This window comes from Pagrus pagrus (assembly GCF_965226575.1).
Source record: "Pagrus pagrus genome assembly, chromosome: 15".
Classification (NCBI taxonomy): domain Eukaryota; kingdom Metazoa; phylum Chordata; class Actinopteri; order Spariformes; family Sparidae; genus Pagrus; species Pagrus pagrus.
Genome location: NC_140199.1, coordinates 3,762,660 through 3,787,923, shown reverse-complemented (window position 1 = coordinate 3,787,923; position 25,264 = coordinate 3,762,660). Strand labels below are relative to the sequence as shown.

General features: G+C 41.5%; 1 protein-coding gene across 1 annotated transcript in view; it reads right to left on the bottom strand.

Annotated features, from left to right (window-relative positions):
* The window catches only part of LOC311270299 (uncharacterized protein), a 76,133-nt gene that overhangs the window by 14,291 nt on the left and 36,578 nt on the right, over positions 1-25,264 (bottom strand). Inside the window, exons 2-3 of the mRNA XM_084375093.1 lie at positions 9,774-9,878; positions 1,857-1,993 (exon numbers count right to left, since the gene is read on the bottom strand). Coding sequence (XP_084231219.1) covers positions 1,857-1,993; positions 9,774-9,878 — 242 coding nt within the window. The remainder of the gene's footprint in view (positions 1-1,856; positions 1,994-9,773; positions 9,879-25,264) is intronic.

Below are 25,264 nucleotides of genomic sequence, written 5' to 3'. Positions count from 1 at the left end.
TATCGCGGCGCACTGGGACACTCGAGTACAACGGAGACATCATTAATCTTATTAGTCACACCTGTGCTTTCCTATGAGTCAAAATGTCTGCAGTGGAAAAAGAGATTTCTGGCATCAGTTTCACATACATCCGAGGAGCACGGAGAAGGAAAAAGGAGGTCAAAACTTCAGAAAAACAGCTTTTATTGTGAGGATGGCGCTAATGAGAGCCACGAGCCAAAACACATTGTTTTGGAGTACTGACCTCCTCAAAACGTCTTTTTTTGTAGTTGTTGTTTTGGGCTGCAACAATTTTACCATTTTTGCTTTTACCCCTGAAATGAAACCTGAACTGCCGGCATCAAAAGAAGATTGAGTCACAACGACTACTATCAGCACCGGCCTCATAGGCAGCACAAAAACAGAGTGATGGATGGAGAGGTTCAGGACTTTAAACTGATTTGTAGGCACCTGTGAATGTATACACAACTAAGGACAAATCTACACTGGCATTAAGCGTAATTTTATCTCTGTTTGGGTCTCCACCAATTCTTTAGCAGTGGGTTTATTTAAGTTTTGGAAACAAGGTTTATGAGAGTTGATTAAAATGTTGATTTTTGCAGCTTTAAACTTTAGAGGCGTCACATCCTGACGCTTTGGGATTGTAGGTTTTGTCGGCCGCCATCCCAAAGCGTCTGTATTTAAGGAATGAGACTCAAAAATCATCTTTCTTACAAATTGTAGCTTTAACTACCAAGGTACTGAAATACTGATAAGTCATTCTAGAAAAAAATAATTGTATCTCGTCCTTAAAATATCATTTCAACGTTGTTTTTTCGATTCTGTAACGTCACCTGATAACATGCACTTTTATTTTTTGATAAAAACAACTTTTTTAAACGATTGCTTTTATGTAAAGTTGTATAAAATATCAGTAAAGTCAAATTACACGTATGAGAGTGAAAACAGTATTAATACCACACTGTAAAAATACTTTGTTAAAAGTAAAAGTCCTGCATTGAAACCTAAAAGTATAAGTATGTAAATATAATCATAAAAATAAAGTAAATAAAGTATTAAACGTAAAAGAATACAATGTAGAAAAATGTCCTGTTTGACTGTTATATTATCGTTTAGGAACTCATTATGTCATTATTTCTGCATTAATGTAAGTTTGTTGAGCTCATTAATCACATTAATTATCTCTTTTGTGCATGTAAAAGGTTTGCAAAGTGAAAAAGCCCAAAGTCCACGACAAGGGAAGTTATACTCTCCCACAGAAAACACTCCTGCACTGCCTGAAACTTAACTTATGTGCATCACTATGTAACAGGCGTTATATAAATATATATATATTCATTATAAAATGTACACGGCTGTACTGCAGCCATGGTTACCAGCTGTAGCCGCGTTATTTTAGATCACACTACCTCGCTCGGCATGACCCGCCCTACTCTGCCTCTGATTGGCTACATCCTGCCTGTTGAGTAGTGGGCATGTGCAACTCTCATCAAAGATTGAACAGAGGCGAGATGTCTCACTCCGTAGCTAAAAACGGAGCGTTCAAGACACTGTGTAAAGGGCTGCTGCAGGAATGCACCATATGAGAATTTTAAATTTAAGTACGTGAACCTTTTCTACTATGACCCCGAAATAAAAGTATGAACCTGAGAATTTGCATAATATGACCTCTTTATTATGTTTAGTATTTAAAGATCTGAATTAAAGCTGTCAGATAAATGTAGTGGAATAAAAGGTGCAAGACTCTCCTCTGAAATGTTGTGGAGTCGACGTATAACATCACTTCGAACCTCACAGTCACATCCTCTCATTACTCCTCTCAGATACAGGTGTGGAGGTGTTGGTCTGTCACTCACCACTCTCCCGTCCTCCCCTCTTCATGCTTGTGGAGCCTCCTCAGCGCTCTCTCCTCTCTCTTCTCCTCCCTGCGTCTCCTCTGCCTCCTGCAGGCCAGCGCTCTGTAAAACTCCCTCTGTTTCAGCTCCTTGAGGCGCTGGAGGACAAAAAAACATTGGATTATTAAAAGTTATTAAAAATTTACCGGGAAGAATTAAGAGGTTAAAGAGGCAAAGCAGCAAAATGATGAGTTAATAAAGAAGTTGATCACGCAGCATTTAGTTTCTCTATGTGTGTATGTGTGTGTGTGTGTGTGTTTATATGTCCTCTCTGCAAATATTTATCTGCTCTGTGTGTAACTGTGTGTGTGTGTTCATGTGAGTTTCTTTGTGTGTTTATGTGCTTACTAAGTCAGCCAGTGTCAGCTTTAGTAGAGTCCAGACCAGCTTAATTCACTTACTGAGCTCTGTCTGCAAGCTGTCTGCAAGCCGGAGATACTGATACTGTACGTGTGTGTGTGTGTGTTCGTGTGTGTGTGTGTGTCACAATATTAATAATATACCGGTGGGTTCGTATCACAGACAGACAGATGACAAAAGACAGACAGACAGCGCGGCGGGCAGAGGAAACCGACAAATAGATAAACAGACCAAAATAGACAGACAGATAAAACACAGACGCAGACAGACAGACAGGCTCACAGGGACGATGAGACAGGCAGGGAGACAGACGAAGTGTGTTATTTTAAAGCTCGCAGCGTAGCCGCAGCATTTCTTGGAAGGTGTACATATAGTGTGAGGGGTGGACAGGGACACTGACAGGAAACCTCACAAACAACTGCCAAAAAAAACAACACAAAGTACAACGGTGAAACTTAGGAATCAGAGTTAAGACAACATCTTTATGACAGAAAAGGCAAACATGGATACGATATCTTTATCATATCCACGTAAATTGTAATTTGTTAAATCATACCCAGCCTGCATGACACCACAAACATAACGAAGAGGAGCAGCATCCCTCCTCCGTATACGCCATCCAATGTCAAACCAACTTTGAGCACAATCCTGCTCCTTCGACATCTCAAACATTATTATTAAAATCATTATTCTTATCAAACGTTACCACATCAGCGGCCGCCTAAATTGCCGGTGAGCTTTTTTAAGACAAACTGAGCTAAATGAAACACTTGTCCTTGTCTTTAAACGGTGTATAAGTGTCATTTACACCGGGGACATTGGGAACTTGTACTTTTTTTAAAATGGCCAATTTTGTCCCCATCGCTCTTTTAAAATAACAACTTCTTAAAACTAACTTGCACCAAGAAAATGGCCGACTGACATCCACTGGTGCTTCCTACAAGAGGTGTAGTATTGGTATTGTTGTGTTGTTTCTTGGTCGGTTGACGTATGTTTGCATTGTTGACTCTGTAGCAGCTTCGGCTTGAACCCTTTTGATACGCGATGTGGTAAACAGGCACTGAAGTCGACATTCATCAAACATAAAACATAAATCAGGACATGTGCAGACAATCTGAGGGAGAGGCTGCGTCCTAGATTGTGATATAATGAAAACAGTCGAACAAAGAAATGCATTTCGTTGCCGACCTCCCGACAAATGGAACGAATTAGTTAATTGCAAATGACATTTTTAATGCTGCTGACAATCACGTTCAAATGAAATGAAAGAGATAATTAAATAAAAGAGAAACTGTCATTGAGTGCAGGTTGAGACTAGCCCCGACCCAAAAGCCGTGTTTAATATCACACATGATGTCAGGTTTAATAACAGCAGCATGACCTTTCACAAAGGTCTTTAAATGTCATTTTACATGTTTTTTCTGGTGTTTTAACACAACGGCTGGAAATAATTGATTGATCACATGAGTGTGACGCAGTAATCAATGTTGTTGGTCACTGATGATGTTAATATCATCACAGTCTGTCATTTCTGTGTGTGTTGTGTTGCCTTTTGTTGTGTTTCCCTTCCTTCACACCTGCTCTGTATCTCCTTCGTTAGTCCAGCCCTGCTCTCCTCATCAGCCTCACCTGCGCTCCTCCACCTGCACCTCATCTCCTCGTTAGTAAGTCTTCAGTCTGTCGTGTTCTCCTGATCCTGCGCTTCAGTTATCCTGTGGTTTATTTTGAGTAAACGTTCTGACACTGATCTGCCAACCTGCCGTCTCTTGCTTTTGGATCCTTCTTCTGCTCTCAGTGTGACAAAAGCACTTTGCACATAGCATATACTGCACAGCAGAGTCCTGTAGCGATGCTTAACCACAGTCAACTTCCCTGTATGTGTACACAGGCAAGACTAATACAGCCGATTCTGAACCGATCGCATTAATACTAAGATATCTGATGGTTTTATCAATCCTCAGTCTAGAGTCTCTGCTGCTTGTCAGAGTTTTCCTGTAGTTCACTCCTTTCTTGCACCGAGTGTCACGTCTTTCAAGCAGCTGTTAGAAGTTGGAATATTTTAACCTTTTCAGCACATGGCATGGTACACTTTTTATATAAATCAGATTTGAGCGTCAGTATACGAGCACAGACCTGCACCCGACCCAAACACCAGAATAAATGTTTGTTAAGTATGTTTTCTGCAAAACCGCAGACGAGCACAAACTTTACATTTCTTTATGTGTCAGCTTTAAGTTTGTTTACATTGAATTTTCTATCTCTCTCTTCTTAACGCTGTGTTTACGCTCTGGTTAGGTTTAGGCACAAAAACATCTTGGTTAGGATTAAAGTACCTGTTTTGGTCGCCACGATCAGGGATGCCGGTTTTGGTCGGCAGAAAAAAAAACAGCTTGAAATATCCCCGGGTGTCCTTAAAAATATCCAGTGATGTGACTCAAACTGCGGTCGGCCATTTGGCAGCAGCCTCGTTGGTAGATTAACATTTATTACAAGGCTGGCAGTGACTCAAAGTCTCTATTTAAACACTGTCTTCCCCCAAACTAGACTGATTTCTGACAAGAGCATAAGCAATATAATCCACTTCAACACACGCAGTGGACATGTTTTCTCTTTGAATATAAGATACGACACTGTGTCAGCTGGGAACGTTTTCAGCAGGACTGATTCATATTGTTGTTTTGTTGAGATTTAAAATGTGAAATATCATCCAGTGCATTGACAGACGGAGAGAGAACGGACGAAACAACGAGTCCCTGCATTGAAGCACATTCACCGTAGAAGACCCGGCCGCCTGGCAAATTAAATGTACTTATTTTAATGTTCCCTGTAGCATTTGTGCACGTTGTGTTGTTTATGGATTACCAAACACATATATAATGAGTAATTAATATAGGAGCACTCTAAAGAGCCACAGATACTCCTATATTGATCATTATGGTCACATTTGGCCCCTGGGCCTCCGCTCTGTGAACCTGTTTGTTAATCAACCCATGATCCAGGTTTATCCCTCTTTGTTTACATTGGTATGTAGTGAAAATGTCACTGAGCGACCAGGAGCCAGATTCATGACTGAAACTCTTCAGTGTACAAAGACAGAAATATGCATTTGTGTTGTTTTTGTCACGTTAACAAAGTCGCGGTTCTGTTTCTCAATCATCGTGGCACCGGGCACACGTGTAAGCTTCATTTTCCACCTCCGCAGTTCATCGTAAAGAGATGTAGGAACACTTTTAATCATCTGTTCGCATCCTCCAACAGCACCAGCAGCTGTCATTACGCACGGCTGCGGCTATTTAAAGCATATGTACAATTTATTGTACGACTCAATCATCATTAACATTTAACATCAGAACAATAATCAATATTTAAACTACAGAGCTCACAGCTAAAAAAGCTTATGGACATAAAATAATAGCACAAATGTAAATAAAAAGACTGATAAGAATGATTCACAATTTTGTGCCTGTGGTGGTTTTTTTACAGAGCCGTGTGTGAATATGAGCAAAAAGGGGAAAAGCAATGTTTTACTTTATATTTCCATTTTATCGTTTCACCTGCTGCAATCTCTAGAAAAACACAAGTACGCCTGGTCTGAAGTATAAATACCAGTGTATGTGTGGGAAGTGGTGTGTTTGTGTTTGTACACAGAGCATGAGATACTACTGTTTACCAAAGTTATATTAATTGTTAAAGTGGTGAAGTTTATTGACACCGGTGATGTGAAACCGACAAGAGCAAACCGGTGCAGTCGGCGACGATCCGTTGGACTCGCTCTATTCAAATAAATGGTCCCAAAATCGTAGAAAACTGTTGTAAACTTTGCCAAATTGGCAACTTTCTTGCCAGATTTAGCAACTTTTCAGACCCTCATAGTAACTTTAAAACTAAAAAGCAACTAGCAACAAATTTGGCAAACTTTCTGTATATGAGCTTGTAAATATGTCAAAAGTTAATTTGAGCCTTTCTCTCACTCTGTGGTGGTTTTTTAATTGTTTGGCTGGTGTTTTCTCTACCTAATGCAGTTTTCCATGACCACTTTTGGCCACAGCGAGTCAAACCGAGCCGACTCCGACCTTCTCCGGAGTACGGCCATGCCGCGGCCACCCTGCCTCCAAGCGTGGCGCCTCGCGACTGCAGCTGACCCGTAACAACCAGCCATCTCCGCCTCAAATCAATACTCAACCATGGTCTGTGCAGGAAACCTGAGAGAAAGACATTTTTTAAGAAAGACGCTCAGCTCTCAGCACTTTTGCAGCGTCTAACTGAATCTCTTTAGTTTCTCTCGTCCTGTTTGTTCTTTCAAACATCTGCTGTGTTTTATTGTTTCATCATGTTCGCTTTCGACTGTCATGTTTAGTTACTGCTGGTGAAAACACAACGTTTCCTGTAATGCTGCTTCATAATAAAAGCTGTTCAATGACTAAATAATGGGGGGGGCTGAGCAACACTGGTTGTAAACTTGTAATTAGAGCTAGCTGTGCTAACAAAGAACGGTAAACAAACCGGTAGTCCACTGTTGTTGCACAGAGAAACACGACTTCTGATAAATAACAAGTTTAGATGTCATTTCTGACCGTAAATGTTGCTTCTATGTGAACCAAAAGACAAAAGATTGTACAAAAAGCTGTTTATAATATGGATGGAGCCTTCAGATATGAAAAGTAGAACGTAGATGTACCGATTGTATATAAGCTTATGAGAAAATGACCCTACTTTTCACTTGACTCATCCTGATGTGGTCACTTCTGGCTCCGAATACACACAAGATGGCGACGGCTGAAACAGCAAACTGAAAGCTTCACGGTGGGTTTACGCTCGGAAAGTCCTTTCGTATAAACACAGTGACGCTTGGTGCTTAATTTGGAATAAACACTGACTTTGAGATTAAAAAGCTAATGAGAGGGGACTGTGTATAAAAAGGCAACGGTTCATTCTTAGTTCATCTAATATGGATGTAAATACTCTGAAAGGGGAGCTGACAGTCGGCGGTTTTACCTCTCCTGACGGAGCTAACACAACAAATAATTTGACACCTTCCTGCTACTTACACATCTCACTGCATACATTATATATTCCATTAGAAAAACACACAGCTCCTTAAGCTGCATAATGTAGGATAAACTGTGCATGGCTGTTTTTTCAGTCTGACTCGTCGGATCCGTCACAGCAGCACATAAAGCGCCCGGTGACGTAGCCTTCTCCGCAAACCACTTCATTTTCCAAAAAAGATGAAGATGGGACCGTGACTGACCGTGAACCAAAAGACGGGCAGCTTAGCTCCGTGTGTGCAGGCTGGAAAAGAAAATCCATTTCCTGCGAGTGTTGCAGTCTCGAACAATATGCCCTAAATGCTCTGCATCTTCAAGTAAAACCTAATAACTCTGACACACAGCTAACTGTGAAAAATATTACGCCTCTTTCACCGCTTGCGAGTGAACAAACGATAATTGCAGCAAATACATTCCTCCCAGCACCTATAATTTTGTAAACACTCAAACAGCTGCAAGTTCTCAGAGGCGTCCTCCTCCACAGCCAGATACAGAAGAAGAAACTCTTTTCTACATCCGACTGGAAGAGAAAAGGGAATGAATATTACAAAGACAGGACAAGTCCCTCCAGTTTTTTAGGTATGCAGGGTAGCAATATTGATTATGTGTGTGTTATCATGCAATCTGTGAATATGCTATTGATTGTGACCTCGACTGATGCCATAGCTGACTGACATTATGTGTTTTTTTTGGAGTAATAACATTTTCTGAAGAGATTATGACTTATTTTTAGGATTCAATTAATTCTGCATGTTCTGGAGACGGTGCCTTCAGGTGCCGAAGAGAAACAGAAAGAAAAGACTTTACAACAATCAGATAAAATTAGACTTCTTTAGCGTATAAAACATGGATTCCTTCTGTCTTATATCTGGAGGTTGAGGATGTGGATACAACTCTCCATCATAATGTGTGTGATTGTCCGGATTTCAGCTAAGAAATTGTTAATGGATGTGATACCTGCCAGAAATGTTGAATTAAAGAGCAGATAAATCACAAGTCTTCATCACGTTGATGCCAATTTAAAGCAGTTCTGCTTCATCGGTTTGCAAACGTTGCCCTCAATCATAAATTATGTCGCTCACATCTTATAAAACGTGGGTTTCCAAAGATTGACCCTGGCTGCCTCCGCTGAGTGAATTTAGACACTCCTGTTATTATTCTTTGTCTTACTTCTATTCGATTATTGGTTTGGTCATTTCCTGTTTTATTGTGTAGTTTACATCCTCATGTGTCTTGTCTTACTCTCCACTTCCTGTCTTTGTCTGTTAATCATTCCTGTTGGAACAATACACACATTCCTGTGTGTTGTTTGTGGGTTCGTCTGTGTCTCCTCGTCCTGACTTCCTGTCATGTTTTACCTGCACTCGCTGCCTTTGTCCTCGTGTTATTCTGGTTTCTACTTTGTTTTTAGTTCATATGTAGTTTACTTTTTTGCTTGTGGATTCCTCTTGTTTTGTCGTCTGCCTTTTGTTTTGGATTATTGTGTTTTAACCCTGCCTCAGTGTTCTGCATTAGGCATTACTTTTCGATATGTAAACAGGAAGTGTAATGTTGCTACGGAAAGCGTGTTAGCTCTAGGTGACTACTTGAGTCCATTAAAAGTATGACAAATTAGCTATTAGCAGTTAATGTTGGTGTTGTTTGTGTTGTTCCTGGTACATTATCATTAATATTGCTCCAGGACCGACAGTGCAACTGACCAATATAGGGCTGGGTGTTATTTTTAGGCTATATCGCGATACACTAGATAGTATCGTATACTAGACATACTGTAATATCTTGATTTTTTAAATCTCAAATGCAGTTTTACTGTACTTTTAATACTTAAATACATTTATTTTTAGACAGTTACTTTTGATACTTTGATTTGTATGAGCGACTTAGTGACTTTCACTTCCACCAAATACTTTAACAGCCGAACTCGTTTGGCGCTCTGTTTTTTAACGTCCGAACCTGAGTCGAGCCGCGTTCAGACCAAATATTTCAGACGAGATGAGTTGAAACTTGCACCAACTTGCTGGTTCGATCCAAAAACCTGCCAGTTTAAATAAATGCAACTGGACGAAATGGTGAATCATCTCACTTGCAACAGCTCTCCAACAACTGTACCTCTGTGTCACGACTTATGTATTATTCGTAGCATCCTAAAATATGAATGAGTAGAAGAAAGCAGAAGAAAACCAGTGAAGCTGTCGATTTATAAGTTAAAATTCAACTTTAAGGTCACAAAGTTAAACTCTCATCTTTGCTTGTTTGTGTCATGCGTCAATCAGTTGGAAGTTTTCGTCAGAGCTGCTGTTGTTGTGTGTTGATGTGTGTCGACCACAGTTTGTGTAACAGAAACCAGAGCCGGGCGCTGGTTGTGTCTCTGGGGTGTAATAAATCCATGACCTTGGTCGGGAGGGTTTAAGGTGTTGTGTGTCAGGATCAACCAGACCTCCGGGTGCCTCGTTAAGGTGCAGCGTCTCACCTGCTTGTGGTGGTGGTCGTAGGAGTTGATGTGGTTGTCGTACTGTTGGTGTCTCACGTACTGCTTATCGCACAGCTCGCAGTAGAAGCTGGAGTCTCCTTCCTCCTGCAGAGATACAAAGACAGAGAAAAGGAAAGAAAAAGAAGAAGTTAGTCTCAGTAGGAAATCTTACTTATTGTATTGAGCGTCTTTGTGGTGATCTTGAGAATCATTGAACCATTAACGAGATAAATGGCTCTTTTGTTTTCACCCACATTTGTTTCGAGAAGCAAATCGGTTTTAACCCACATCTTCCGTCTTCATGCGTCTAAAAGTTTTTTTGTTTTCTGCTGCAAAGGGAGGAGGAGCTCAGCACAACTCAGAAAATCCTCGGCTAATAGAAAGTGAAGCGACAAACACGAGCTGAGCAGAATCTCAAACAAGTTTCCTCACATTTTCTTATGCATTTTTTTTTCTCCGTCAAACTGAAAACACTGAGCTGAGAGGATTTAAGGGTCCACACTGCTTAATCTGGATTTTACTGACTTTGACCATAAAGTCACCAAAGTCTCCAGTGAGTTTTAAAACTCAATAAAAACAACACATCTCGGACAAACAGCGCACAAAACTGCAGTAAAGCCAACAATTAATTAAGTTTAGTTATGACAATGATTACATTTGCTCACGATTATTTATGGCAGTGGTCTGTTGTTTCCTGTCGTAGCATAGCATTTCCTCCAAAATGTATTCAAAGTGGTTTTATTGGGAGTTTCTGGAGCAATATTGCCAGAACATTGAAGTACAATGTGTCCAAATGTTACACAATAACAGCAACATTATTAATTATACTGCACTTTGATACTTCTCGTTTCCCTGCAGCTGCAGACATGCTCACACATACACTAGTTGATACCAGTAACAGTTGATACCACGCTGTAGTGTTGGAAGAAGGCTAGTTAGCTCGGCGTGCTAACGTTTGCAGATGAATACACAGCTCATCCGCAAACGTTCCTGTTTCCCAAAGTGATTTTGTGACATTTCAGGTTGTTTTTATCACTAAAATATGTGCATTATTTGATGCTTTTACAGCGGAGTGTACGGGTGTGTGCGGGCCGGACCTCGACACGGTGGCTCCACTGGAACAATCACTCCGGTTCTGAGCGGCTCAAGATGGCCGGCGCCTGTATGCGGCATATTTTGTACACAGGAAGTAAAGTGGAGACACGTCGTCCGTCTTTATATTTGTCAGTGCTTCAGACTCGTAGAGTTATAAAACAAAATGAAAACAAAGTGTGTGTGCATGTGCATGTGTGTGCATGTGAGTGAGTGTGTGTGTGTGTGTGTGTGTGTGTGTGTGTGTGTGTGTGTGTGTGGCTGGGAGTGGTGAGTTACAGTCGTAGACAGTACGGGTCGTAAAATGTATTTATGAAGGAATGTATATTCATCATACTCAAGCTTTTAATTTGTTACCTGTCATATGGTGTGCGTGTGTGTCTGCGTGTGTGTGTGCGCGTGTGCATGCGTGTGTGTGTGTGTGTGTGTGTGTGTGAGTGTGTGTGTGTTCTCATAGAGTCTGTCATATGGAGTGATGCTGTCTCTATTGCTTCCGATGGCTAATGGGCCCTTCAATCACAACTATTGATCAGCAATCTGAGTGTCTGAGTGAACATATACACACACACACACACACACATGCACACACACACATAGGCTGATACACACACAGAAAAACGCACACATTTCTGCGAACCCACATGCATCCATAGCTTTTAATACAGCAGTTTATCTAAAGCCCACACAGACATTTTGCAAATGTAGTAATGCAGGATTTAACTTTTGGTTCTTCTACACACACACACACACACACACACACACACACACACCATCTCCATTAATGGAAGATTGATTTATCTTTAAAAGTAGGGAACATTCAATCTGTGACATGACCTTCAGTGGAGGTCTGGGCGCTCGTGTGTGTGTGTGTGTCTGTGTGTGTGCGTCACAGTTTGCATAAGTTGGAAACTTCCGAACTTTTAGTCTCTAATAATCGCACAAGCTTCCTGAACTCTGCGGCCATTAGGAGGCAGATCGAGGGGAGAGGATGGCGGCGGCGGCGGCGGTGGGGAGGTGGGGGGGGTCACAGAGACAGAAAGTCAAACAGACAGCGAGTCAGACTGAAACGTGACGGAGGACAGATGGAGACAAACTGACAGACAGTGACAGAAGCAGAGGGGAAACACACACAACCTTGTTTCATCCCTCTCCGGTCCCCAGAGCGTCCGCCATCCTTCGGCCATTACCGCAGGGATCTCCTCCTTCAGTCAACATTAGCTCGTCAGACAAGTGATTACTGCAGCTACCATAATCCCATTAAGTAACGAATTTATGTTACATTATTCTATTACAGGACGAAACATTGCATTTGCATTATTTAATCAAAGACGGCATTGGTTTGCATTATGTCATTAAAGATGTCGTTGGGTTGCATTAAGCCCGGCTGAAGATGGGCCCTGATGTCCATTAAACATGGTTTGGAAATCGCTGCTGAGTAAAGTCAAATTAAAACACATTACAGTTCGGGAGCTTTTTGCTGCACTGCGCTGCAACAACATAAAAAAAAAAAAGAAACAAAGCAGGATGTATTGTCTTTGTTACCATGCAAACATGCCCATTTCTTTTTATAAACCGAAGCCGAGGGAGAGTTTTGTGGGTGAGTTTAGGAAATAGCCTGACCCACAGTGAGGATGAATTTTTCAAAACCCACAGGACGAATTCTCAGAAGTGTGGTTGTCAGGCCCAAAAGAAAAAAAAAAAAAATGAACCTCCCAAAAGCAAGGCTGCATGCTGTGAGCCCAGTTCTCACCACAAGATTTTATCTTGCAGAATAACTGCTGAGAGATCTGAAACAGATCAGATCAACTATAATGTGAGATGAAAACCTTTCAAACCATCTTAACAGCTGTGATGTATACGTCATATACATTTACCTTAGTGCTCAATCAATAAGTTCATTAACAGACCAGTCAGCTGACAGGAAATTAATCCACAACAATTTTGTTAATCGATTAATTGTGCGGCTAATTTATCAAAGCAAAACTGCCGTTTATTGATTCCAGTGTCTGCTTCTGTCATTTTAATATTGTTGTTAAGGTACACGGTATTTTTAACGTCATTTTCTTAAAAAACTAAATAAAGTTTGAGTCTTTTTAGTCCCGCTACATGTTGCAAAGTGAACACATTTGAGTTTTGCAAAACAAGCCGATTGAAGATGATGCTGGCAAACTTGTCGTAGTTATTTCTTGCATTTTTCTGACATTTTACAGACAATGCTTGGCAATAGCAACGCTTTTTTAAAAAATCGACAGATAGTTTTAATATAAATAGAGGCCAATCGTTGGTTCCACCTTTAGATCGAGGACGAGTTCGCATAACAAATAATGTTTGTCTTCTGTATGTGAATATGAGTTTTTTATGAACATTAAACTGAAATCACACTCCATCTTCAACCAAACTGATTCCTTTTGAGGACATTTTGTGACCGTCTCAATAATTGAACACATCTTTCTTTAACCTTGACCAAAGTGTTTTTGTGGCGTCGTCCAAACCACAGAATGGATTCAAACAGTGATCGCTTGTGTGACAATCCCAGACTGTGAACGCCCACCGGCCGGCCACGCTGAAAGCCACCAGTGACTCGAGTGTTGCTCGGAAATGTAGGCTTTCATTCAGTCACAGAAAAGTTGTGCAGGCACAGAGAAAGTCATGATGATTTGAAATGACAATAACACGACCTGCTGTGATACCATGTTAAAGACGGTCACAGTTTGAGTTTGTGGTTTCCTGTTTTATTTTGAAGTTATATCCTCCTCTGTCACGTGTCACTCTCCATTTCCTGCCTTTGTGATCGTCTGCCCGTCCCTGATGTGTTTCACCTGCGTCTTATTATCTCTATATGTATGAAGTCTGTGTGCTTCCTGCTGTCTTTGTCACTTCATCTGTTTAGTTTCCTCGAGTCTGTTCCTGTGTCTCCTGTCCCAACTTCCCCAAAGTTTTTCTGACTTGATTACTCGTGTTTTCCTGGTTTGTACTTTGCGTTTTGCTTTTGTCTGTTGGATTTCCCTGGTTGTGTTATCTGCCTGTAGCCTGCCTTGTGTTGTTGCTTCTTTTTTTGGATTCTGGATTTTGGATTTAATACTAAGACTTTGGTTTGCAGCTTTTTCTCTAATAAAGCTTGTTTTTTGTTCCCTTACCGTGCTGCATGTGTCTTGAGTTTGGGTCCCTTTTCATGTCATCTGACATTTTTCTTGTGATAGTTGAAAGCCAAACAAAAAGACCAATGACAGTCGTGTGTCTGCAGGTAGAAGCATCCTAGCAAATCAACTTCAGCCCAACTGATGGTACACTGCCAAAAATGATTGGTAAACTATATGTTCAGACAGTTAGTACTCGTTATAAAAACACTTTCTACAGGCAGAAAACTGACACTCAATCCCACTGACGTTGTGTTTCTGCCCACCTGATTAAATCTACGTATTCACTCTCCTTTCAGCTCGGTTAACACCCGAGGAAAGTATCTGTCTCTTCAGGCTCACTGTCTTCGTTGTTTACTCCGCGTCTCTGTTGAAGTTGCCGTGCAGTCGAACTCGTCTGGTGTTGTTTGCCGCTGGAGAACCAAGACATGGAGCCGAAAGAGGCTAAAACGTGCCCGGAGCTGCAGAGTTTTGGTGTCAACACCCAATTAGCTGAAGTGGTTGTTTCATTTTTGACTCTGTGCTTCTCACATTCTCACTTAAGACTGAAGAAATAATGTGATAAAAGGGGGGAAAAAAGAAACATCAAATCTACATTTTGGGACGTCTCACTCTGCACAATATCTCCAAATGTATTACCGCTGCTGAAACAAAGCTGTCGGCTGTAACTAATTTGATTTTCGATGTCTTATAACTGGCTTGATAAGACTGAAGTGTGAAGACTTGTGAAGTGAAGCTCCTCTGCAGCGTTTTTCCAGCCTCGCCGAGCGGCTCCTGTAAATGACTTTCTTACTGACAGATCTCTTTTTCCTTCGTCTCCCTCAGGGTTATGTTCTTTCTCCAAGCTTGTACTTTCTTAACACTAATGACTAACCGCAGCCAGTATGTAGATAGAAGGTCTTATCAAGTTTGGGAGTCAAGTTAGGTCATTTTTAATCTTTTTGTAAAAAAAAAATAGATACACGGCCGATGTGTTGATCACTTTGTGCCCCCACAATGAGGCAGAGTCATCATTGTGTTGCTGTAAAAAGCTGGACAAGGTCGCAGCTTTTTTTTCTGTAACCTACTGTGATAAAAGGCGAGCGAATTGAATCAGTGGATGACTGCAGATATCTGTCATTGATTGCAATAAACGCATTCAAAAGTCAGACATTCAATCTGTAGAGAGGCACTGAAGCAGCTGCGGATGAACTCTGTCAATGCCATTTTCATTGCATATATTATTTCAGCAGCCTTTAGCAATAAAAACAGATTAGCGAGCTCGGTGAAAAGTGGACAGGAAGGTAACTGGCATGCAGCAGGAGGAACAGACTCAACCTTTGGGGAGCATATGGGGCGAGGAAAGATGATGCCGCTCCTGACTGCCCGGGTCAGCCCCGCCGAGGACGCCGTGAGCTCTCCTGGAAGCGTCTCAGACTGCCAAAAATTCAAGCACGAACGTGGGATTATTTTATCCCTGCTGCAGTGTAATTGCTTAATTTGCAGAATAAATTATGTGGCTTCTTTGTCTGCGCATATTTCCAACTGATAATCAACTTTTTTATTGGACTACGCGGAGCTATAATAGGTTATTTTGGTCCGTGTATCACATATTGTTGTAATCATCCTTGTGTTTTGTTTAATTGGTTTTATTATTGTATGTTTTTCATCATAAATCCTGTCGAGAAACAAACCAAAACAAAAAAAAAGAAAATCCCTTCTGGAGCGATAAATGTTTAAATTAAAAGGGAAATTAAGTAAAGTAAAGTAAAATGAAATGACTGAGTGTAAGCGTGCACACATGCATATATACGGTACATTAGTCATGTGTGTGCTTGTGTGTGTGTTTGTGTGTTTAGTGGCCGTGTGTTGCCACCATGCAATCAGAATAAGTGCCTTCTTCTAATTGAAAGGAAGGAAAACAAGTAGTTGACCTTCCCACCACTCGACTCTTATGAAAAAGGAACTATTATATTGTATTATATTATATTATATTATATTAGTGGACTGCTCTGGTCTTCTACAGTTGTTTTAATTTGACGTGAAGACATCCAGACTTCCACATTATAGCCAACAAAACCAACTTTTCTCTTCTAATTTAGTTTAAAGCTGAAACCAGAAGTCTGCAGCAGCTCTCTCTCTCTGCACGACGAGATGTAAAAAAAAAAAAGAAAAATCATCCATTTGAACATTCATTCCTTTAATTTTCTCTGCGCGGGGTTTAAATTGATTAGTGCTCGCAAAGGTCTGTTAGTTGGGCGAATGCGTCGTCTCTGTTCATTTACTGGAAATTGGCTGTAGGTCACGAACAGAGTGACCCTTCCTCCTCTCAGCTGAACAGACAGATTTACATGGATATAACTGGAAAACTGAAGTGACCAGTCAGAGACGCTCAGGGACGTCGTGTTCGGTAAAAACAAGGCAAGCAGATCCCTTCATAATCCATCTTATAGAGACATGCTGACAGAAAGTCCCAGGGTTCAGCGTTTCAGTGAGACAAGACTCAGCAGTTGTACCGCGGCAGTGAACAAGCGTCGGTTTGTTTTCAGAAAAAGATGCATCTAGATCTGATTCCTATCCAGTTTTCAATGCACTAACTGAAAGTCACTTTGGATCAAATTATGTGGTTGACCAGTGAAATCTAATGTATCTATAAAAATAAGGAAAAGTCCTGTGGGAGAGATTCTGACAAGGCAGCAGGATTTTGGCTCTCTATCGTTTCCCTCTTCAGGAAAGAAAGAAACAAGCTGCAAATTAAATACAAACACAATTTAGTTTTTTTTTTAAAGATTTAATTTAACGGACCAAAGTGTGCTGTTTGTAATTCGACAGCCGTTTGGCAGCAAAGAAATACTCATTTGAGGGAACGATTTATCAAAATACAGACGCCGTTATCCCGACACACCTGAGATCCTGAGACGGCAGCCGTTTGATTGGCAGCTCATTTAACCAGATATGAGCCTCTTTGCCCGCCCTAGAGCCTGCAACAGCCAACGAGTGCTCACGTAGACAGGAGATCTATCAGTTTCATCATATCATCATAAATCAATCACTGTTAGGTTGCTGATGCTGATGGCTGAACTAAAGTCCATCAGTGTCCAGCTCCTCAGGTCAAGGCTCTGCTGTCCACTTACATCAGAAGGAGAAAGGTCATTCCTTTGAGGACAACCACATGACGGCCGGTTAAGTCAACGACCCACAACTGGCCCTAACGACTCTGTAAGGACACTCCCGTCTTCAAGAAGCTGAAACAAGTCCAGTTGCCTACAATACAGCACTTAAAACTACTAAGACCCGGATGACTGAGAACCTTCATCAACATCTTTGAGCTGCTCCTCTAATATCAGAGCAGACTGGCAGGGGAGGAGCAATCGTAGTAGCCACGTCATAATAAAGCAGTGCTCTTTTTTAATTTGATGGCAGGCCACTCGCTGGAAACGGGATCGAGCCTAAAGCCGATCGTTCAACCTGAATATTATCTCAGAAACCTGGTAACCAGTCTAGTGTTTGCATCCACAGCTACCTTAATGACCAAACAGGCATTACAAGAATGTCAGATTCATTATATCAGATATGTGATTCATCAGAGTTATGATATGTATTATTCATGCACGAACAATAGCTGAAAATACATAAAGGTTGTTGTGAGGGTTGAAAATTGTAATCGTTGTTGCCAAGACGGGTTTCAGCAAGCAAAAGAAAAGGAAGAAAAAGGGGCAGTCTATCATGTTAACAATGTTCAGTTTATCAACACGCTACCATCTCCTCCTGCCCGGTGACATCATCTGACATCATCTGACATCATCTGACGGTGAAAGAGCAGCGCTGGAGAAGTTTGGCTGCTTTTCAAGTCGTCGCCTCTGGGGAGCGCACTCCTGCCCGCTCAGCCGTTGGAGCTGCTGCACTTCAGTTTGCCAAAACAACTTTCCGGTTTGTACGCGCAGGGGACCTCTGGATCACTTCACATTTCATAAAATGTTGTCGGAGTCAAAGTGTGCTGGTAGAGCCGGAGCTGTGTGCTGAGGGACTGCAACAGAGGCCCGGCAGCGGCGGCTGTAGCTGGGACTATAAAGGCCGAGCAGCCCTGAGCCGACCGGGACGTATCCGTGCTCCAGCTAACCGCCGTGCTGCAGTGAGGTTTTCTCTGGACTATCTATTTTTGTTGTTGAATTTTGTTGCTGACACCAGCACTGAAGGAGTGTGTGTGTGACAGCAGGGGGCTGGAAATGTCCTCAAAGGCATACTGAAAGAAACAACCGATGCAGACGGAAGCAGCAGAGCTTTAATTAACATCAGATAACTGACTTCTGTCTCCTGAAATGTTTCTGAGTGCTGACACTCCCCACTGAGCTTTAACGTGATGATGTGTAGACATCAAGGTGACAACTGCAACACAATTAGTTGAATTTTTTTAATGATCATTGTGAACAAGTTCTGACTACATGTAAAAAACTGATTATATGTGATATGATGGTGGCAGCTGTGGCTCAGGACTTAAAGCCGGTTGTCCACTAATTGTGTGTGTCTGTGTTTGTTGAAGTGTCCTTGGGCAAGATACTGAACCCTGCTCCCAATGGCTCCTCCACTGAGCTGACAAAGGTTCACATACATTCAATATTTACTGACATTTACTGACATTTCTACAAAATGTGTCATTTCATGTTCACATTATATGTTTATCACCTGCCTGTCATGTCCAGAGATGAGGGGAGTGGTGGTGGAGATACAGTAAAGAAGGCTGCCAGGCAGATCGTATTAAAAATATCCTGTGGTTTCACTTTCAAAAATGTTAAAATGCTGTGGTACCTCGTTAAAACGGTGCCGGTCCGTGCAGCCAGCAACAGAGCAGCTGACATTATGCTAGCACTAGCGGCCCGTCGTACAGGTAGCTCTCAAGCCGGGGACACTCAGACTGTGAGGGGGTCAAAATCTGGATGTCTCTCTGAATCCTGTGCTGTCTGATCTAAGTAGCCTTTAAAGAAATGACCGGGATGTCAGATTTAACAGTTTGTGTATGTGCACATGCGCTGAAAAGTGAGCTTTATCATAATATGTCCCCCTTAAAACACAATCCGAGATGTAATACATATTTTACTGGGACGTCTTAATGGCTGTTGTCTTGTTTGTATACGACCAGGAGTTGAATGACTAATTATTGGCTGTGGTTGTGACTGCTGTAAAGTAGCCTATAATCATAACCACATAACAGAGCAAAATGTGGAGAAATTGATTTGTTTGCTCTTTTCTGTTCACATTAAAAAGACATTATTTGCTTGTTGTGTTTTGTTGCAAAGGCAACAATTATTGTGTGCGACTGTCTGCAGCGAGCACAAAGCTTCAGCCGGTACAGCGGGGCAGGATCTCTGAAGAGGAGGGCTCCGGCTTATGAAGTGGTTATTTACACCACTCGGTACCAGCAGATATGGGATCCACATAATTAGCATGACAACGTGACAACAAAGAAAGACATTTGCATTTGTTCAAAACTTGCACAGCTTGTAGCTGAAAATGAAACATCTCTCTGTTGGCATGAAATTTGTAAGAATATGTTTGTTACCCAGCATCATTTGTCCCACAGCGAGCTGGAGTCCAGCATCAAAAGTGCAAAAATGGAGCACAATAATTCATGAAGAAAAGTAATTTTAAGGGTCAGGAACAGATCTGTGTCTTCCTCTGTAAGAACGGCTGGCTAATGACTTTACAGCCTGTTAAGAAAAGGACAACAACTTGTGCAGACCCACGCTGGATGCGGCGTCTCGAACGCAACACGAGGGAAGATGTTGTGTGTGCGAGTGTGGGCCGGAGCCTTAAGACGTGAGAGATCAAACGTATGGCAGCGCCTCTGGCTCAATATTCCCTAATGCAGAATTTTATGCATATTTCACAAAGTTGTGTTGTGTAAAGAGGCCAAAGCATTTGGAAAACGGAGCTGCGCTGCAATTTAAACTGATGGTCCTGTTTACTGACAATACAACACCCACAGCTTATATAATGTGCAGCGTGAATTTTAAAAGTTTACAGGTAGAAGACGAATGTTGTAAAATATGCCTCGACAAAAGAAATGAGTCAGACTCCTCAGGCTGTTTTTTCTGCGATGTTTTTAGACGTTTATCAGACCGCTGCCGTCTGGTCCAGTCCGGCGTTTCATCCCTTGTGTGCCTGGTTAATTAGAACAGGCTAACCTAATTACCTTGATGGCACGTTACGTCATTTAGAGCTTTGACTGACCTCTGTCAGGAACCAGGTAATTGCTGCAACATTAACAGGTCTGTGGCACAATCTGTAGCCTCCATTAATGAGCAGCAATATCCCAGTGGCCATTAATTTGGCGATTTTGCAGGTCAAGCTGTGTCTGGCTTAAAACTGGCTTAAATTTTGGATGAGAACGAGGTCCTAACTAATTAGGCTCTTGAACGCATCAAAGACGTTATCGAACTAGGTGAGAGATTACAGGCTGCGGCTGTAGGACTGTCCAGTTAGTTTTATTTATAAAGCCCCATTTCACAAGAAGAAATATCTGATGACACTTTTCAATTGGAGCCGGTCCAGACTATAATCTTTAGTTAATTAAATGGTGTAAAAACCTGCCTCACGTATCGTCCATTCAACACACCACGCAGGACAAATGCGAGCAATTGTCGCACCAACACGTTTTTAATTCTGAACAACCCACATCTGTTGTGTCGGGTCGTTATCAGAACAGCCCATCCTCGTCAGAAGACTCACCACACAGGTCGACTATGAAAGCAGCTTATTACGACACATGTTTAGATTTTTCTTGTTAGGCGGCGACCTCAGCAGCCGTAGTAGTCGTTACGGCTGCAAAGGAGGAAGTCAGGAGAAGACTTTGGGACTATGATTCAGGATACCTGTTTGTGCCCAGAGTGAAACCAACTGGATGAACTTTCAATACTATATTCCCTCTTATTTGACTTTAAAGATCATTTTTGGGCATTTTGCGATTATTTAACACACAGAAACATAAGAAACACCGGAGAAAGATCCAGCCATGGACATTGTGCCTACCTGCTTTGCACCGTTAAGACTGTTAAGATACCGAGATGGCCTCCCCTCCTGGTTATGCTTTATTAAATGGGAATTTTTAATTTATTTTAAGTTTTCAATGCGATTTGGTACTCATCGTATTTAGAGCAGATATAGAACAGATTGCATATCTTGAGAGATTATCAGAAACTTTAAAGAAATCATTGACCATTAAAATAATTAAATTAAATACTTGTTGTCGATGTTGGAGGACTGTGTTTAGTGACGATGTCGAAGCCTTCTGCCGTGAACATTTTTAAGAGGGTCAACGAAAACAACCGTGATCAGGGAAAAACAACTGGCTGAGTTTATGGATCGTGGTCAGAGGAAGTCCTGCAGATACTTTCTTAATCTTCTTTCTTCTTGTCACAAACACTAGTAGCCATTTTTCAGCATTTCTTCTGGCAAATTTTCTTGTGAATTTTCTGGCTGAGATCTCCACGAAACATCCTTTCTCCTTGGCTGGTCAGCTGTGCAGCAGCCAGTGAATTCACAATCTTTAGCAGCCAATTTGATTTCGTGCCTGCCAAATAATTTTTTGGATCTCAGAAGTCGGATCGAAACACAGGTGGGCTACCTTCCAGAGCGGCTAGTAGACCCGACAGACTTCAAAGCCAAAGTCAAGAAACGAGCACACACACACACACACACACACACACACATGCATGCATGTGCACAGCATGCCTCCCACACACATATACACACTCACAGAAACTCTCCCTGTGTCTTGATGGCGAATATTTCATGGCTCATTTGTCTGAGTGTCTGAACAACAGAAAGCAAGAGAGACAGAGAGATAAAAACTAATGACAGAGACGAAAAGAGAGAGGATGAATAATAGAAAGAAAAAGATGAGAGGGAGCGCGAATAATAAAAAAGAGAAGATGAGACTGTGGAGGGAGAATGGGTGTTGAAGTAATGATGCAGGGATAACATCCTCCTTATTGTCTCTGCTTCTCCCTCTGTGTCTCCCATCTTTGTCTTGTTCTCCTTCTGTCTCTTCTCTTTGCTTCTCCATATCTCTGTCTTTCTTTGTCTGTCTCTCATCTTTCAAGTCATTTCATCATCAGCCACGCAGCAGAGACACAAGGCCAAGTCAAGAATCACTCCAAGACTATTTCTTTTTCTCTCTTCTCTTCAACCAAGACCGTAAAGGAAGTCTTTCTGGTTCACATCCCTTGAATGAATCAGAGAACCTGCCGACCAAGACGCCACTGAGAGAGACGAAAAGAGACTAAAACTCAACGTTTAAGAGACGCAAAACACCAAATCCAGATGGTAAACTACCACAAAGAGATACAAGACAACAAGAGATGTACAAAACAGCTGCAGAGATATCCAAAGAGAAGCAAAAGGAATTAGAGTAGATGCAGAAATGGGAGCAGAGAAATGCAAAATGACCACAAAAAATGCAAAATGGCCTCAAAGAGATGCTACATGAACACCTAAGAGATGCAAAACGACCACGAAGAGATGCAAACTTGTGTACCTAACGTGCTGACTTGTTTGTGTCTGTGTACAACTACTCTGCGTGCCTTTAATTGCCCCCCGGGGACAAATAAAGTTTTTAGTATTGAATTGAAACCAGGTAGCAAAGATTTTAAAGAGACAGAGAGACGACACATTTACCAACCAATGAAAAACGACCTCAGAGATCCTCGTGGCCACAAAGAGTTAAAAATGACCAGCAAGAGGTGCAAAACAACTTCAAAGAAACACAAATTGATTACAAAGAAACATGAAACAGCTACTGAGAAATGCAAAATTAGTTTCAAATGGCCACAGAAAGATGCAAAGTGAGTGCAAAGAGATCCTAATAAACCACGAAGAGACGCAGACGAGTGAGAAGAGATGTAAAACTGGAGCAAAGAAACGCAGTGACAACACAGAAATACGAAGAAATGCCACAAAGAGTAAAAAATGACCCCAAAAAGATGCAAAACAAGTTCAAAAAGATGTAAAGAGGCTTCTGAAATGCAAAAAACAAACAAAATCTGAGATGCTAAACAACCACAAAGAGACTGAAAACAACTCTAGAGGAACAAAACTGGAGCAAAAACTGCAAAATGACAACACAGAAATGCAAAAGAGCCACGAAGAGTTAAAAATGGCCACAAGCAGATGTGAAACAATCAGAAAGGGACGTTAACAAGCAACAGAGACGTGAAAACACGACAAAAAGAGATGCTGAACGGCACAAAACAGCTTCAAAGAAATGCAAAATTGCCACGCCGAGGTTCAAAACAACCACAGGGCGCGTCTCGTGTCTCCTGCAGCCTCAGCTCTCGTGCAGGAGGAGGTATGAAGCTGGTGTCCACGTCCACATCTGATCATCTCTGATTCAGACTCATTCTTACACCTTGAATTAACATGCAGCTCATATCCAGGTGGATCCCAGACAGGAATTATCTCCACATTTCTGTTACAACCTACCATCTAATAATGAACCTCAAATACATCACAGCAAAAAAAAAAAAAAATCACATAGGTGTCACCCCACGAGCACCTTCCTCTCATAGCTAATTTAAAATGACGTGTGTGTGAACCCTCTCCAGGGAGGTCTTCAGGCTGCACGTTACATTTCTGTTACTTTTTTGAAACTAGCCCTTAATTAACATCCCGCAGGCATTAAGCTGCTTCTTCCACATCTTATTGAAACGGAGACCAAGTGTGTGCATTTTAAATAATTCTGTTAGTTTGAATAATTTAATCGCAAATAACCAATAACACAAACCGAAATAAGAGGATGGAGGAGGACTCGAGTTGCGTGTCTGAAGAATGAGTTTCCTTTGATACGAATGTGACATCCCTGAATCTTGACTCCTTTCTTCTCCCTCTGACCCTCCCCTTTCCTCCTCCTCCTCCTCCTCCTCCTCCTCCTCCTCCTCCTCCTCCTCCTCTGCTCCTCTCATTATGTGCTGCTTTAATTAGCCCGTCTGATATGGCAACCGGACTTCAGAGAGACAGCGAGCGAGGAAGATAGAAAGATAGAGACGTGGATGGAGGAGGGAAAAATAGAGAGATAAAGGAAGAAGTAAAGAGGGTTTTTTGAAGTCGACAGTGCACTTTGTGGGTTAATTACACAAGCTTCTCTTTCTTCTTCCTCTTCTTCTTTATTTTGTGACAGTGTGTGGATGGAAGGCTGTTGGATTGAAATAGTCTTGCAATAAAATAACTTAAATAAGTGGATAAATTAGTAATATGACATGTCTGTTGCAATACTGCGAAACACACCATAATCTAATTTTAATAAAGCATTTACATTCTCGCTCTTTTTTCCCCCCGCTTACTTACAGCTTCTGACTTATATTAATTACATATTTCACATCATATAGATTAAAAATTCAAAGCTATGCAATGTTTGCTTCAGAGGTTTTCTTCTCTAATAAGTCTGCAGAAGACATCAGCAAACTGCGACTTGTGCTAAAAAGTCGGTTGATCAGCAGGACAGTCGTCGTCTAAAGTCAATTTTCTTGGTCAGACGAAACAAAGACTAACAAGAATTTTATTCCATTAATTGAGAAAATAACCAGCAGACCAGTTGATGAAAATAAATCATGGCATCTCGTTAAAGATAGTTTTAAAAATAGTATATAACTGCTGTTGACTTTGGCCCTGAAAAGTGTGTATCAGCCTTCTGACACCATATGGGCTTTAACTCCATTGTGTACGTGTTGTTGTTGTGCCTCAGCAGGCTCCCACACAGGCCAGATACCGGCCAGATTGCCGAGTTGCGCTTAATGCCAACTACTTTTTAATGGTGATTTTCGTACTCAGTGTGAGATCTTATTATATGTAAGTCGTGCTCATTCATCCGTCCAGTCAGATGAAGCACACAGTGGAAACAAAGGCTCTTATTCCTCGAACATGAAACAAACTCACTCATGTTTTTAGCCTCTCTTCTGAACACAGTCTGTGCTTTGCTGTTTCCTTCACTGTGCTGTGGTGGTTGTCAGTCTGTGCAGGCGGCCCTGTACGACTTGAACAACATGATCCTTCACTGTACTCCCACATGTTTGAACAGACTACTTCCACATCCTTTTGGCTTGTGACTCTTTAAACGCACAACATGTAACGTCTCCAAATCTCTCTATTGGATGCAGAGCCAGACCTTCAAAAAGGAATAAACACCCAGAGTCACATCGGCTTCTGCTTCGATCCGAACGTGAGGGAGAGCTCAGAGGTGACTTTTTACTGGATTTATCTTCACTCCTATTTATCAGCCTGACTGTAGCAGCT